This window comes from Chinchilla lanigera, unplaced genomic scaffold, assembly GCF_000276665.1.
Source record: "Chinchilla lanigera isolate Chin_1 unplaced genomic scaffold, ChiLan1.0 scaffold00026, whole genome shotgun sequence".
NCBI classification, from domain to species: domain Eukaryota; kingdom Metazoa; phylum Chordata; class Mammalia; order Rodentia; family Chinchillidae; genus Chinchilla; species Chinchilla lanigera.
In genome coordinates, this window is record NW_004955427.1 from 19,894,026 (window position 1) to 19,911,233 (window position 17,208).

Genomic DNA, 17,208 nt, shown 5'->3' on the forward strand with positions numbered 1-17,208 from the left:
GTCAAAGATTTTAAAAAAGGTAACACAGCTAAAAAGGTAGATTTCATTAAACATTATCAAAGATAGATGCATACTGATAATAGACTTTTCAACCATAACAAACAGTTTATTACACAAGTAGTATGTATCTACACTATATGGCACAGGCTAGAAATTACTTCTGGTTGCAATTATTTACATCTGTAAAAGATCAAGCAGTATACCCATCTATCTAGGAAGCTTGAATGGCTCTGTAAGGTTAAGTGTTATATTTACACACCTAGTTATTTTACAAGGACTAATTCTTAGAAGATTACTCAAGCTCTTACTTAGGTTAAGCTGATGATCAATAAAATAGAGGTACATGTAAGCCAGAGAAATTTGGTCCTGTTATTTTACTATAAATCATTTTCCATGGAAATATTTTATGCATCTTAACTAAGTCACTGAGGCACAAAATGTTTTAGGATTGTCACAGGTACTGCCTAAATCATCTATCTGTACCTTTCTTAATTTTGTAGTCTTGCTGGGGATTTAGCTCAGTGGCACAAGCGCCTGCCTGGCAAGCGCAAGGTCCTAGGTTCAATTCCGAGTACAAGAAACAAAAACAAAAACAAACAAAAAACAACATAATTTTGTAGTCTCCAGCTTACTGTGGCCCAATTGAAGAAGCAAAAACTTTACTATTATTTCTATTATATGATATAATCACTCAGGTATTACTGTGAAACACACTACACTATTTCTATAGATATAGGCAGAAAATTTCTAAATCAAAAAGAAAAAAAAAACTTACTACATTATAACAAGGTAAAGGTAAAGGGATTCACTATAGCAGCGTTTCACAATTGCAGTCATGAAACTTTCATGATGTTTCATGAATTCACACACAAACACACACAAACCCTGAATTAATCTATACCATATTTTCTCCTACAACAAAAATTATATGAAAAAACTTAACATACATATATATCACTATTATACAATTTGCTTTTAAGAAAGTGTCCGCTTTAAGAGATTACCTGATGCTCTAATGCAATCTAAACTGTACATTACTGTATATTTAACATTTAGCAACTAGCTATCACATTATTATGGGTTTACTAGTGTGTATTTTATAATAAAAACTTATAAAGTTATAGTAATATTAAATTTTTAGTGTATATTAAAGTGGTTAACAACAATTTAATAATTTCTTTTTTGGGGGGAGAAGCTTTTTGAAATAGGGTCTTGCTATGTAGTTCGGACTGGAACCCAGGCTGGCCTTGAATTTGCAGTAATCCTCCTGCCTCAGCCTCCTGATTACTGGGATTATAGGTGTACACAACCACACCCAGCCAAAAATTCGGTAATTTCTAATGGCAAAAACTTGTGAATCCTTTTCCCCTATACATACAACATATTTTTTTCTATTGATCAATATTTTATTTTCAAAAAGTCTTGCATGTTAAACTAATTTTGGAAACTGCTCTAGTGTGCATAGATACAATAATCCTTGCTTTCAACTTTATTTGTTCCACTGTCATGTTTTTCTAGTTAATTCCTTTCTTCTTAAGTGTAAGGAAAGCTACATTTAGTACATAATACAAAGGAGTCACGTTTGATTATTAAAAATTCTAAATTTTTTCCCCATTTAATGCAAGGTATAAAGAAGCTTTCCTAGCTTATATCCCTTCTAGAGTTTTGTTAAAAACTAATGTTCTGTTTTGATGAATAGATTGTTCCAAGATTGTGGACTCCCATTAAGTGTAAAAGTAATTTGGTCACAAGGGATCGCTGTTTAAGCCAAAAGATGAAAATTACGATGGCCATGAGCTCAGATGTTAGATAAACAGTTAATAACCTAGTCCTGGTTCTGTTCACATATATTTGGAAGTGTTTTGCATAGCATGTCAGGACAGTGCTCGAGCACTCTTCCTTCCTTCCTTCCTTTCTGCCTTTCTCCCTGCTCCCTCCTTCTCTCTTTCTTTTGTCTTTTTGAGACAGGGTTTCATTGTGTAGTTCAGGCAGGCCTTGAACTCACTTTGTAGCCCAGGCTGGCCTCGAACTCAGTGATCCTCCTGCCTCAGCCTCCAGAGTGCTGGGATTACAGGCGTGCACCACGCCTGGCACTGGCACTTCTTCTTGAATAAGCTTCTATAACACTTCTAGCATTAAGGCACTGTTACAGTCATTGCTGGATTAAAGTTATTAACAATCAGATAGAACAAAGAGGAACAGAAAAGTTAAATATCCCATTTAAAAGTTACACTCCTTACTTTACCAGTTAGCTGGTCAGAAAGGTTTAGGTCCTATGTAACCATCTGCAAGCATATATGAAGAGGTCTATCATCTAAACATATGGGCACTACATGGAGAGAGTCAATCCTGTTATGAATGATATAGTGTTCAATCAAAACCCGCTGACAGCTCTGTTAATTACAGCTCTGATAATTTCTTTCTTCATCTCAATCACTGCAAGTTACAGTACTCACAGCCTAGTATAACACTCTTCAGAATGTTCCGTTCTGCTGGGTGATTCATGTAAAACTCAAGTGAAACTGCAAATAACCAATCATAATTAGAACTGCCAGAGCAAGTTATAGTAAAAGAATCCAAACATGGAGATGAATTCATTTCTGCTGAATGGTAGATGAAACTTAACATCACCAGCTCTTACACGGTCACTCCAGATGAACATAACCAACTTCAAGTTCTATATCCTTTCATAATCTGCTCAGTTTTTTTAGCATTTCACAACGCCCTGCACTTCTGTTCAACCGAGAAGAACTTTCTGCATCCTGTGTGCAGCCACACTAGCCTCGTCTTCCGAGTCAGACTCGCTCTGGGACGTGGAGCTGTGAGAGGCAGAGCTGCAGGGGGAGGAGCATTCTGGCGAACATAAGTAGTGCATCAACGGGAGGCGGTACTTTCCACAGAAGTCCACAAATTTAATTTGTCTGACACAACAGTCGAAGTAGACTCCTAGAGAGGAGGAATATAAAATAATCATTACAAAGCAAGCTTTTTTACAATTCTTCCTCCAGAATTCTGCAGAAATGTCCTACAGTTTTCTTCTGTGAACTTAAGCAGAAGTACACAGAAGTCGAATCTATAGAGCTGTTACAGAAATACTGGAAGGTCTCAGACATGGCTCCTCAGCTGCAAAGAGAAGGCAGGGAGACATTGTAAAGGAACTGGCTGAGAAAGGACACTGTTTACTTAGCATCTTTTCTTTTGCTGACTTGGGGGGACAGCGGCTGGTGGGAATTACAAGATACTTAAAGTGCCCTTCTTCCATGCCCAAGCTACCCTCTCAGTACTTCCCAGTCAGGAGACTAAGCAAAAGAAACATGTCCTTTATAATGACCTTAAGGAATCACTTATTATACACACAATCTGCACGAAGAAGGTAGAAAGCAGATGCACTGGTGCCCCCACTTGATTTTCATGCAATTATATGATTTATGGTAGACTGAAGCTAGTACTTGGCTCTTTATGTTCCTACTGTAGGGCTCTCAACTGTGGCCGCCCAGCTAGGTAGAAACATGAAGGGAGCTGAGAGGAAAGCAAAGGTTGGTCCTTAGAAAGATAACGCATATCTCTAACACACAATGCTATCCTGATGGTTGTAGTATAACAGGAATATAAGAGAACTCTAAGTCCCACTGTTCTACTGTCTCTTAGGATAGGAATCTCAACCTTTAGACTCTACCTAAGTTTCTCAACTACTTACTGTGTGTTTACCACACAGGGACCAAAATCAAAAAGCCATGGTCCAGCAGCAAAGGAGAAAGAAGATTTCTATTTTTTGTTTCCTGATACATAGGTATGGTATATTACTTTAAGCTGAAACATTATCGAAGGACTACGAGCCCAAATAATACATTAGTCTCTTGTCATTTGTAAAGTAACAGGCTTCAATAGGTAATCTGAGGGACAAAATGTTTACTGCTTCATCTCAAATTTTAAACTAGTAATTTTCCAAGCATTTCTAAGATAAACAGGACTTGAGTGTACTAAAGAAGTTTTTGTTTGTTTGTTTGTTTGTTTTGAGACAGGATCTTGCTATGTAGTTCAGGTTGGCCTTGAACTCACTATGTAGCCTAGACTGGCCTCAAACTCATGGTAATCCTCCTGCCTCAGCCTCCTGAGTACTGAGATTACTGCTTGAGAATTCTTATAGAGGTCCATTTTAGAAAAGGATGGCTCAAAGTAGACTAGAACCATTAGGCCTGGGGGTTTGGTGGAAATGCTGCCCCAAGTGTATACCTGGCTACTGTTACAGCCACTTCAAGAAAGGGGAGCCTCAGAGAAAACCTTAAGCACATTCAACTTGAGATGGCATCGCAACCTCTGTTTCTTTGTTCTTATCTACACAACAGTTTATTTGATGTCCAGAACACAAAATGACTCATTTTTCTTAAGAGACCACATCATTTTTTACCATATGAATACTCAGGGTTTCTCTATTCACAAGTGCAGGTTTATTATTGAACTGTAGGCTCAAATGATTCATACTGTAACCTCTACTTATTTGTAAGAATGTATAGCCAGAAATATCTCACAGCATGGTCCTTCTTTCTTTTTAAATCCCAAGTATCTTTTATAGCAATCTTTGAGGAATTTAGTCATTTTTCCCACTTTTTAAACATAGGACAGTTTCAAGACAAGATAACTTTCAGGGGGGCTGGGGATTTAGCTCAGCGGCAAAAGCACCTGCCTGGCAAGCGCAAGGTCGTGAGTTCGGTTCCCGGTACCGGAGAAAAAACAAAAACAAACAAACAAAAAAAAGATAACTTTCAGGGAAAATCTCACCTGGTTTTGATCATCATTGTACAACCTTCTCTACAAGACTAAAAATCTTTTTATGCTATATTAAAATGGACTGTTAAAACTTTAGTCTTTTATGAGGAAGCCAAAATAAACTGACCTGCTATCAGTTGTCAATCCCCACCCACACTCTGGCAAGGTACCACCTGACCTCAATGAATCTTTTCACTCTACTGCCCCAACTATAACATCTGAGCCAAACTACCACTCATCCAACACACTGCCCCATACTATTCTATCTCTGCTCTGCTTTCTCCCTCTGAAAAGTTTCCCACCCTCAATCTTACCCTATTAAAATTTAACTCATCCCTCAAGAATCAGCTCTTCTTTATCAGAGCTAATTAAATATACCATTCCTCCTTTGATTTCTAATAGCAGTTTGAATTCCTTGGGATAATTATCTTATTCTGCCCTTTATTATACCATTTGTTTGCTTCTCTCCAAATGTTCTAAACTCAAATTCTGAGCCATGGAGTTAAAAGGGTATACATAAAGTGCTAGGGTACATCCTAAGATCTGCATGCATCCGGCGCATTCTCTTACATCCTGACCGAGAATATTTTCTTGTGTGTGAACCCCAAAATACTGGTATTTTCTTGTGTTTGAATCCAAAATTACTATGAAAAAAATTAAGAAAAAAAAAGTGGGCTGGGGATTCAGCTCCACCGTAGAGCATTTTCCTTTTATGTGTGAGGCCCTAGGTTTAATCCTCACCATCACACACACACACACACACACACACACACACACACGAAGAAAAGAGAAAGAAATCTTGAGAGGGTAAAATGTCTCACTTTCTGGTAACTTCCTGCTATGGCTTGTATCTAGAAGTCCCCCCAAAGCCTCATATGCTCATAGGTGGGACTTTTTGGAGGTAGCTGGTCCTTCTACGGAATGTGTGGATGTGGGTTAAGGGTGTTATAACTAAATTAGTCTGCTGATTGGCTTAGCATGATTCTTGGTGTGGACAGCGGGAAGGCCAACCCCGAGTGTGGGTGGTACCACCTAAAAGGCTTGTAGCCTGGACAGGATAAAAGGGACAGAAAGGAGACAGGCTCACTGCTTGCTGCATGCCCTGTCATGGACTGTTTCTCCTCTGCTATGCCTCCACCACGCTGCCCTACCCTAGGGCCAGATGCGTATGGACTGAAACCTCTATGATACATGAGCTGAAATAAACTCTTCCCCTCTAACTTGTGAGTGTTGGATATTCTGCCCCAGCAATGACAAAAGTAACTAAGATACTGCCTTCTTCTAAATGCCTTAGCTAATTAAGGTAACAATCAAAATTAAAAACAGTTAAATAAGTAGGAAACATGAACAATGAATTTACTTACCACCACACTTTGGGTTTGGGCAATTGCTGGCTGAACTCAAGTATTTAAGAAGATTCCCAGGAAGATCATATGGAGTGTAGGAAATATTTCGCATCTTAATGGTCCGTGCAGCTAATTCCAGGAGAGTTGGAGGGTTATAGGTTAAATCTCTAACAAAACGAACAACCAATGGATTTCCTCGTAAGCTCAACTCTTCCAAATGAATTAGGTTGAGGATCTCTCGAGGCAGGTATGTCAGCAAGTTATTGTGGAGACTGAGGGAACGAAGTGAATGTAACCTAGAATGAACGCAGCACAAAAACCAACAGAAGTGAGCAACATAACTACTAGAAAGTTCACATATGTGCGTGGGCATGTGCGCACAGACCTCTGTATCTTCATATGAACAGTCAGTTTCTCTGTAAGAGCCAGCAACCAACATTAAAGTCAACGAAAGTAAGACACTGAAACCAGATTAGAGTGCAGTTTTGTAAGTGCCACAAGAGACTTCTGCCCTTGGAATCTTAGAAGAGCATGCTGATGTCTTACACGAGATTAATGCTAGAAGTAAAGATTTGGGGGAGCATATTTTATCATTCAGACAGCTAAACCAGGAAAGATTTCAGGTGCAACAGGAATGAGAATCCTTTACAAGCCCTTGTTAGAGTGCTTCATATCAAATATAAAATCACTGAAAAATCCTATAGTACCCAGGAAAGCCTATGACAAATTAATCTTTTTCATTACAGAAAACAAGCTGAAAAATATTTTGAAGAATAAAACAGAGCACTTAAAAGTAAAATTGAAAATAACCTAATTCACAGCAAATCTCAGAGCTACAATTATCATCATGTCATTTATTATGTGTACTTAATTATTTTCTACAGACAAAACAGGTGAGTAAATGCAAGACAATAACTTCTAAGCATGGATGTTTATGTACATATAAACTAAAGCTACTCACTGTGAAAGCTGAGGAGGCACACTTTGGATCTTGTTGTCACATAATACCAAGTAATTCAGAGATGGAAGATTTGCTAATTCTGGTGGGATTTCTTTGATGAAGTTTCCTCCAAGATATAGACACTCTAAACTGAAAAAGTAAATGAAGAAAAACGAATAAATAAATATGTTAGACAAGATACTCCACTGTTTCTACTACAATGAATACATTTTCATCTATTCATTCTGCACATGTATTACTTAGAAGTGGCTACATGCTATCCAGTCTGCAGAGAAATAATGCAATCCTAAGGGAGCTTACAGTATAGTGAAGCAGATAAGACAAATCAATGCTAGACAATATTACAATTAAACAAATAACAAGCCCAAGGCCAGGCATCGTGGCGCACACCTGTAATCCCAGCACTTGGGAGGCTGAGGTAAGAGGATCCCAGCAAATTAGAGGCCAGCTTGAGCTACACAGTGAATTCAAGGCCAGCCTATACTACATAGCAAGACTCTGTTTCAAAAAACAAGTCCAAAAATAAGCACTACATGATTAAAATACCTAAATAAGAGCAACACTTTACAAACATAGGAGTTGAAAAGAAAAAGAGCACAGGGCTGAGGATTTAGCTCAGCACCACAGCACCTGCCTGGCAAGCGCAAGGTCATGAGTTTGATTCCTGGTACTGGGAAAAAAAACAAAAAAAACCCAAACAAACAAAAAAAAGAGCACAAACTTGTGATTCTCCTGGTTCAACAGCAGAAAAGGCCACAGCAGCTCTTACTGGAAAAGGCAGCTTCAGTTGGATTGTAAGTTTAGCCACTTAAGAGGGCAGAAAGAGGAAGCTTCAGGCTGGAGGAGGAGGCTTTTAAGTAGGCTTTTTAACTCACACACAGGGCTGCAGAGTCCAGATTATAGGAACCCTGAATTCCATGCAGGTACACTTGGGTTTAATGTACTAATAGGTGATGGAAACATCACTGGCCTTTTTTTAAAAGTTGAAACCACATCTGAAATTTCTACATTTCTTCTTTGTTCTTTTTATAACAAAAACATTCTTCAGATGCTGCCTAAATGAATTATATGTAAAACTGACTATGTCCATAAAATTAAAGTTCCAGGTATAACATACATTGTACCCAGATGTAACGGTGCTACTTTCTGTGGTGATGCCTGTAGAAAAGCTTTCTGCACAGTTCTTACAATGCACCATACAATATACACAGACCATTGCTGTTACTATGCTATTTTTGTTTTCCTGTTAAATCTGTTAATTCATTATGTAGAACTATCATTCTTCCAAGCCCTTCCTCCCTACCCCACACATACATACACACATATCTGCAGTTAACCTTGAACCTAGCAGTTTGTGCTTGCCAGACACATGCTCTACCACTGAGCTACAACCCCAGCCCCTAAGCACTTTTAAGGTGGAAGAACATAAGCCAGGTGTGGTGGTAACACGCCCATAATTGCAAACACAGGAGTGTAAACCAGGAGATTCGCCGAGTTTGAGGCCCACCTGCGATATAATAGTGAGACTCTATCTCAAGAAAATAAACAAGCAAGTAAACAAATACAAAGTGGGGAAAAAGTGGCCTACTAGACTGTTAGCCAAACTCGCATGGTAAGAATTAACTGGGAATTATTTTTAAAGCCACAAAATCCAGCCCCGATCTACGTGCAAAAACAGGACAGTAATTCAAGGTTGGTTGTTAAACATCCATTCTGCATAACTTTGTTCCTTTGTAGCCAAGGGCATAGTCTGTTCATATTTTATATGTACTAAAAGAATATACACTCCATTTGTAAACTGAACAATTCAAATCTTTTTATAGTTTCTTTTATTATTTTTGCCTTCTTATTGGTGGTAAGTCTCCTACCATAACATGATTTTCCTTCATCCCTTCAGAGTTGTCGATTTTTGCTCTCAATATATGGAAGCTATACTGCAATACATTCAAGTTCCTGACTCCTAAAACTGCCTGAAGTGTTCCTTAATTCACATGAAGAATTTTTCTTTGCTCGTTTAAATTCATTTTGCCTTAAAACCTGTTTCATCTGGTTATCAACACTGCCTACCAGTTTTACCTTTGTACTTATTCAACTCCTGATCCACCACTTATTGGTATAAAAACTTGGGCCAGTTACTTGCTTCTCCTCCTTTAAAATAGACTAGTATTATTGTATACATATGCAATACCTAGTTAAATACGAATACCATCCATGTGCGGGGTACCACTCCAAGAACTATAGTGTAAATAAGATCTCAATGATGATCTCAAGCTTATGTTCTAATGAGAAAACAGACGTACTTCTCTTATGCCAAATAGTATTAAGTGCTATGAGGAAAAATGTGGGCAATCAGATGACAATGGAAGTGATTCTCTACACAAGGTGGCCAGGAAAGTTTTCTCATAAGAGATGACACCTGAACAGAGCTCTAAATGAAGTGAGAGGGAAAAGTACATAGTCAGTGTGGTCGGTCACAGACTGGATGGAAACGCAGCAGTCAGAACACGGTAGACAAGAGGTCACAGCAATAGTCTGGGAGGGCCAGGTCACAAGGGCCTTTTCAGGATTTTGAATTTTATCTCAGATGTGGTGGGTTTTGAACTGAAGGGCAGTCATACAACTTGAGTCACGCTTTAAAGAATCACAGAAAAGCTGGCGAAGTGGTGGAGGAGTACTGAGGACAAGAGTGGAGACAGGAACAGAGGGGAACCAGTGCAGTAGTTCAGATGAGAAGTAATGAATTTGCAAGTACATCTTTTACTTTTACTGGTATATTTTTAAGTGTAACTTGGGTACAACTGGATTGTCCATACACAACTCCATACATCTACAGTTGTGCTTTCTAGTATGATAGTATCTCTGTTTTTTCCCTTCTGTTCTGCCATTTGTTTTCACTGTTACCTTTTGTTCCATTCCCTTGTACTGTTCTGAGCTGTGCTATTTCTATTTTCCTAGTTATTTCTAGTTCTAATTTCTATTTCTAATTTCTAATAGCTGTGCTATTTCTATTTCTAATTTTCTACTTCTAATTTGCTTTCATTCCCAAATATACAACTGTGTTCCATTCTGTCTTCATATCACTTTCTAGAATTAACCTTGATTTCTACCAACATTGATTAAAAAAAAATGTATTTTCAATCAATACTTAGCCAGATTTGTCAGTATTTTTTACATTTGTTTGCCACAGTTTTTGGTATTTCTTTTAAAGTTGGTTTTTCTTGGACTATGACCCTTAGAAGTTCCTTCAGCAAGGACTCATGGTTGTTAATCTTTGAGTCCTTTGTTTCCATGCCCAACTTTTTATTTTGTCACCTCAATCCTGAATCATGTTAGCTGGGTATAAAATTCAAGGTTGGCAGTCACTTTTCCTTAGCAGTAGGAAGATCCTGTTCCATTATGTTAGTAAAGCCAATATTATTACTGTTCCTTTGTACAATTTTTTGTTTTACTTTGTTTTATTTTCTGAGGAGCTCTGAGCATATTTTTCTGTTTATCTTTACTAAAGTTCTATAATATATCAAAATGTTAATTTGGAGAGCTCTTTAGCTGAGGGAGAGCCACAATTACTTCATTCATTACTTTTCAGTCTACACTTTTTTCTAGAACTGCTCTCAGCCGTTAGAACTGTAGGATCTATCCTCTATCTCATTATGCTCTTATCTCTTTGTGCTACATTCCAGAAGAATGCCTCAGCAAGATCTCTGCATAAGGATTCTTCTTCAGTTATCTTCACACCATTTAGCCCATTTAGTGAGTTCATAATTATAGCAATCCCCTTTTCTTTGTGGGATACATGCCAAGATCTCAGGGTAGATGTCTGAAGTAGGGATTAGCACTAAATCCTGTAATTATTATCTTTTCTACCTTAACTAAGCATTTATTCTCTGCAGCTATCCTTTTGTAATTTGAAATGACAGCTGAATGATTCATTCTTAAGAGTCAATCTTAGCAGCTGGGCACACTTTTTTTCTTTCCTTATGAAGCATGGAACTTTCACCTTTTTCCTTAAAGGGAGCATTTTGTGGCTTCCCCTTGGCATATCTGAATTGCCAGCATCCCTACTCTTGTGTTTTGGAGCCATTATTAAAGAAAATAAGGCAATGATGGTGAACTTTCTGGAGACTCAGTGCCCCAAATGCAACTCCAAACCCATTTTTTTATTGTAAACTGCCAACAGTGCAATTAAATCTGAAGTTTTAGTTTAGAAAAACAGCTCATACATAAACATCTGCCTTAAAAGAAAACAAGTAACACGTGTGCCACAGGTTCACCATGTGAAATAAGGGTTATCTGAACATGAAAACTGTGGTACTGTGACAGTCAAATTCATAAACAAGACAGCTCGTCAATCACTAATAAGCAGAGTACTGAGAGTCGATAAGCTGGACAAACGATGACTCCATTTTGAGTGGGAGGGCACAAGACTTCAACACACTACTCAGAATGGGTACAATTTAAAACTTCCAAAATTTTTGTATCTGAGATTTTCTATCTACTATTTTTGGACCTTGGCTGACCTTGAGTAATGGAACCCTAGTAAAGCAAAACTGCAAATAAAGGATGACTATTGCATATTTTTCCTTTTCTAGAAATTCTAATTGTGGTTTCACAACAGTCAGTTTTATAGTTCTTCTGAGAGAGGGTCTCACTATGTAGTACAGGCTGGCCTTGAACTCACAGCAAACCTCCTGCCTCAGCCTCCCAACAGCTGGAATTACAGGCCTGCACCAACATGCCCAGCTCCCAACTGTCAGTTTTAAAACTCCAAAACTTCCTATTCTTGTTTCACTGACAAAGTTCCTTCCCTCCTCTCTGAAGTTAGAAAACATACCTTATTGTACTGAGTCAGGCATGGTGGCAAACACCTGTCATCCCAGCATTCTGGGGAGGTTGAGGCAGAATGACGGTAAGTTTGAATCCAGCCTGGGCAACTTAGTGAGACTCTGTCTCAAAATAATGCAAAACGGTTGGGAACATACGTCAGTGTGAAAGCCCTGCATTTAGTCCTCCTGCCCCAAATAGTTCTGCATTGGTACAATTTAATAATCTCAGAGTATGGTCATTCCAACAGCCAACCTGAATCAATCTGAAGTTCTTTTGGTTTTAATAATTAATGATATAGCACTGGAAAGCCTGAGGCAGGAGGATCGCTGAGTTCAAGGCTAGTCTGGGCTACATAGTGAGTTCAAGGTCAGCCTGAGCTACATAGTGAAACCCCTGTCTCCCACCTCCCCCTCAAAAAGGATTAATGACTTTTTTTCAATCTCTGATCATGTACAGTTTTTCAAGATGGCATCTGTCTCTCTAGATTTATAATGCTTAGAAAAAACAAGCAGATAAAGAATGTTGATGTTAATTTTTTCCCTTTCAAATGTTACTCTGTAGCTAAAATCAACTATCTGATTACAAGTGGAGTACCTGCCTATGAATGCTACTGTTGGGAAAAAACAGATTCTTAGGCAGGTTATTTTGATCCTACCAAGTATGGTGTAAATTCATGTCCAGATACTTAGAAAGCTCTGGTTTTCAATGATTAGAGATACTGTAATAGAACAGACTATCTGGATCTCAAATAAAAGAAACTTCCCTGGAAAACAAGCTATTTTAATTAGAATGCTAATTGGGGGGAAAGCTTAAACTTAAAAGACCTTTTAATAGAATATTGAGTAACTAATAACTTGCAATATGGTCTAGTGGGATAGAAAAGAAATTACAGTAAAGTGAGAAAGAGAAGAGTGAGTCTTAGACAAATGTAAATATTATCTTGTTTGTTTAGGTCTGTGTTATGGACGGAATGCTTCTGTCACAAAATTCATGCTGAACTCTTAATGTGATGGTATTAGGACTTGGTGTCTTTGGAAGATGATAAGGATCAGATGAAGTCATAAAGGTTGAGCCTTCATGAGTGGGATTAGTGTCTTTGAAAGAGCCCTGAGAGGGCTGGGGATGTATAGCTCAGTGGCGCAGCACCTGCCTGGCAAGCTCGAGGCCCTGAGTTCCATTCCCGGTTCAAAAAAAAAAAAAGACCAAAAAAAAGGGCCCTGAGAGCATTTTCTCTGCCTTCAAGGACACGGTAAGACTGAAGTTTATGAACCTGGAAGCAAGTCCTCACCAGCAATGGAATCTGTTAAATATTTCTATCTTGGACTTCAGAGTCCCCAGAACCCTAAGAAATAAACTTCCGTTGCTTATAAGTCACCCCATTTATGATACTTTGTTATAGCAGCCTGAAGTTACTAAGACAGTGAGGAACTACTCTCTGGTGGTCAGTTACTACTCAGTGTCTTCCTCTGTGCTCTGGAAGTGGGCAGGGAGGTACTCAGACAGAAAGGATGCCAAACGTCAGAAGGTACTGTGACTTTAACAGAGAAAGAGCTGAAGTTCTAAAATATAACCAAGCCCATGATGTTGAAATGATGTACTGTAAATTCTCTTTTGCAATTGATGGGTATCATTAATCAAATTACACAACCAGCATATTAAATTTATACTGTCAAGACTATTTCTCACTTTTAAACTCAATTTTCAAATTTCTAGGAACTTGAATCTTTTCAACGATTTATGGAAATTAAATTTCTAGAGTCTTGTATAATTATGAAAGTATTGTGAATTAAACGCAAAATTGTAGTGTTTTAAAAGTTCTTATGCATTGTCATCATTGCACCTCTGTCAATTAGAGCTGGAATAATTCAGTGTTTGACAAATATAGAAAATAGGAAAACCATTCATTAAATTTATGAAATGAATTCTTCCTTTCCTTTATGTGTAGTGTTAACACATCAAACTTAAATTTGTTTCTTCATAATGAAGTGGGGTGACTCTCCTCTATCAGGGGTCACTGAACCACTGAAAAAATACTTCAGGTCCTCACAGTGACAATCAATTCTAACTGCAGATGTAAACAGAAAATGTTTTTTGCTTCCCACCCAAATAAAGATGACATTAAGTAAAATAAAAATATACATTAGCCCTGCATTGTGTGGTTCATTAAAGGGAAATGAAATTAAAAGTTTTAGTTTAACCTTAACACATTCTATTTATTAAGTCACCTCTTTGCTAAAATATCTATTAATTATACACTAGCTTCAACACATTCTATGGCATTAATTTGTAGCCTTCATTTTGACACTCTCTCCTGCAAAGTCATACCAAAAAGACAGTAAGAGGGTCATAAACAGAAAAAGAAAAGCATTACATGTACTTGGGAAGAAAAGACTAGGAAAATGTAGCACTGAAACTCTTGGCTCAAACTTACTCTCCAAGTATCTAGCACCCTGTATGCCAAACAACTCTGCAACTTTCGTTTAAACAGTCTATTGCCTAGTGGGCGATAAGTTATTAAACTCTTCCGCACTTAAGTGTCTGGGCTAAATGACACTAGGAATAAAAAGCACAAGTAAAATAAAACTGACAAAGGAATAAAAGGCAATAAATAGTTCCGGAGAAAGAGGTCTAACTGTGAATTACTTTTTCAACATAAAAGTTTGTCCATATAAAAAATTATACAAAAAATTGTATCCATTTGCTGAAATATAAACTCACATTTTGATGGATAAAATCTATATCCACAGCCTAATTTACTCCAGGAAAGTAAAGTTAATCATGAAAATGTTAAGATTGTCAGCATTTATTTATTTTTTATACTCTGAAAATGCTCTTTCAGAAAACTTTAAAGAAAAAACTTTGTCAATATGGGAAAGAATCAACAGAGTACGAAAACATATCTGAAGAGATCCTGATACAACTGGAGAGGTCAATGACAGTTAAACCAAAAATGCTTATTTTAAATCGAGTGCGGTGGTGCCCACCTGTAATCTCAGCACTCGGGAGGCCGAGGCAGGAGAGGATACCTTCAGGCCAGCCTGAACTAACTACAGGGTGAGTCCCTGCTTCAAAAAACCAAAACAAACCAAAAATTATTTATTCCTTCCTGGAAGAATGAAGGGTACGAAGAAAGAGGATGTTGGCACTGATTACAGAGTATACATAATTTAAAAATTGTCCTTAAAGATGGCAGATGTCTTCTTTATTGCCAAAAAACTAGACCCGGCTTAAAAAGCACCTTGGCATAATATACAATATACGTCAGGGTTACCAGAGAGGCCTAAAGAATACACATGTATTCTGCAAGATGATATACTTAGGGTTTATGTGACAGAACCTCCGGCTCTGTATTTCTGACGGTCTAATGCATTATTCTAGCAGTGAGCAGCTAGCAGCAGTTTGAGGAATGGACCAGGGAACGCTCACTGTCACCATCCGGCCTCAAGCAAATTACTGATACAAAATGTTTCCTCATCTGTTTAAAAGAAGGATTACCTCCTTCACTGAAATGATATGAGTCAGTTCCTGGCCCAGACTTTTTCTACCTTTAGGAAGAAAAAATCTACATTCAACCTGTTTTTGCTTAAATTTTCACTGATTCCTATCAATAAAGAGAACAGAAAAAACGCAAATGTGAAAGATTCCACACAATATTGGCACCAAAGACACATGTTCTTTACACTTAACTCTTTGAGATTCCTTCCAGCCCTAGCACTGGTATCTTTGGAAACTTAGAATATGAAAATACAGATGGAAGGTAAATCTGCCCTCGTTCTACTTCCTACTCCACTGCAAGGCACCCTTAGGATACTTAATATTATCCTGTTTCTCCATTTCCTTGCATTTATGGGTTATATGTGTGTTGAGGCACAGTTACTTTTTTAAATTTTTTTTCCTCCTTTGGAGACAGGGTCTCGCTACGCAGTTTAGGCTGGCCTTGAGCTCACTTTGTAGCCCAGGCTGGTCTCGAACTCGCAACGATCCTCCTGCCTCAGCCTCCTGAGTGCTGGGATTACAGGCGTGCGCCACCACGCCCGGATGGAGTTTCCTCAACGAATTAAAATCATTAAAATGAATGCAATGGTGAGAGGTACAAAGAACACAACTTAGCAATAATTAAACTGTCCAGGAGGCAGTAAAGGAAGGAATCACAGAGGTGACCCTTGATATAAATTTTAACCAACAGGTGTTTGCCAGGTGGGGAGAAAAAAAACCCTCCAGGCAAAAGGAACCACACCTGCTCTGTATCCATTCAACATACATCTGGTGAGTGCTTACCTGTGCCAGCACCTACAAGCTGCTTTCCCTACAAGCTGGGAAAATGCACGGCTCAAATGGTACCGTCAGTATTGATACAGAGGAAAGGGAGCTGACAGGGAAAAGCAAGGAGTGGCCAGGCGTGGTGCTGCACGCCTGTAATCCCAGTACTCGGGAGGCTGAGGCAAGAGGATCGTTGCCGAGTTCGAGATCAGCCTGGGCTACAAAGTGAGCTCAAGGCCAGCCTGAACTGCATAGCGAGACCCTGCTTCAAAAAGAAGAAAAAAGAAAAACACGGAGTACGATCAGAGCACCTTGGAGCCATGCTAAAAAGGCAAATACAATACTTTAATCAACAAGCATAAAAATCCCCTAAGACTTCTGAGCAACAAAGTGACAACCTCGGAAACATGACATCTGTTTCTGAATACTCAGCACAGATCACTTCTCAGACAGAGGAAATAAGACAGAAATAGTATCTCCAAAATCCGCATGGGCCAAAAGCCCATCAAACGCCGCGATAGACGCAATCGTACTAGATCTTTGCCGTAACTCAAGGAGACGGGTAGTATTATCACAAGTGAGAGAGCCGGCAGGAAGCCAGCTACGTGACAGACGCCCGGCGCCCGCAGGGACCCGGACACCGGCGCAGGCCCCCGCCCTCCGGTGCGCGGAGGCACTCACCTCCGCAAGTTCTCGATCTCGGCCGGGATGCTCTGCAGCTGGTTGCCGCCCAGGCTGAGGGTCTGCAGCGCGCGCAGCCCCAGCAGCGAGGCGGGCACTTCCTGGAAGCAGTTGCCGCTGAGGTTGAGCACCTGGAGGCTGCGGCTGAGCGGCGACTGGTTCAGGCCTTTGGGCAGCGCGCCCGGGCCGCCCAGCCGGTTGTTCCTGGCCAGCAGCGTGCGCAGGCCGCTCAGCGCGAGCAGCTCGGGCCCCAGCGCGGTCAACGCGTTGCCGCTCACGTCCAGCAGCTGGAGGTGCGGGAAGCCGCTGCCCAGCGCCCGCGGCAGCGACAGCAGCCGGTTGTGGGGCAGCAGGAGCCGCAGCAGCGCC

At 39.4% G+C, this 17,208-nt stretch overlaps 1 protein-coding gene across 1 annotated transcript; it reads right to left on the reverse strand.

The window, feature by feature from the left end:
* Positions 1-2,008: 2,008 nt before the first annotated feature.
* Positions 2,009-17,208, reverse strand: Lrrc58 (leucine rich repeat containing 58; the record flags this gene model as incomplete). Its single annotated transcript, XM_005386619.2, is given in 4 exon segments — positions 2,009-2,946; positions 6,132-6,409; positions 7,075-7,203; positions 16,840-17,208. Coding segments are annotated over 4 exon segments (985 nt in total), but the record flags the coding sequence as incomplete, so codon positions are not given.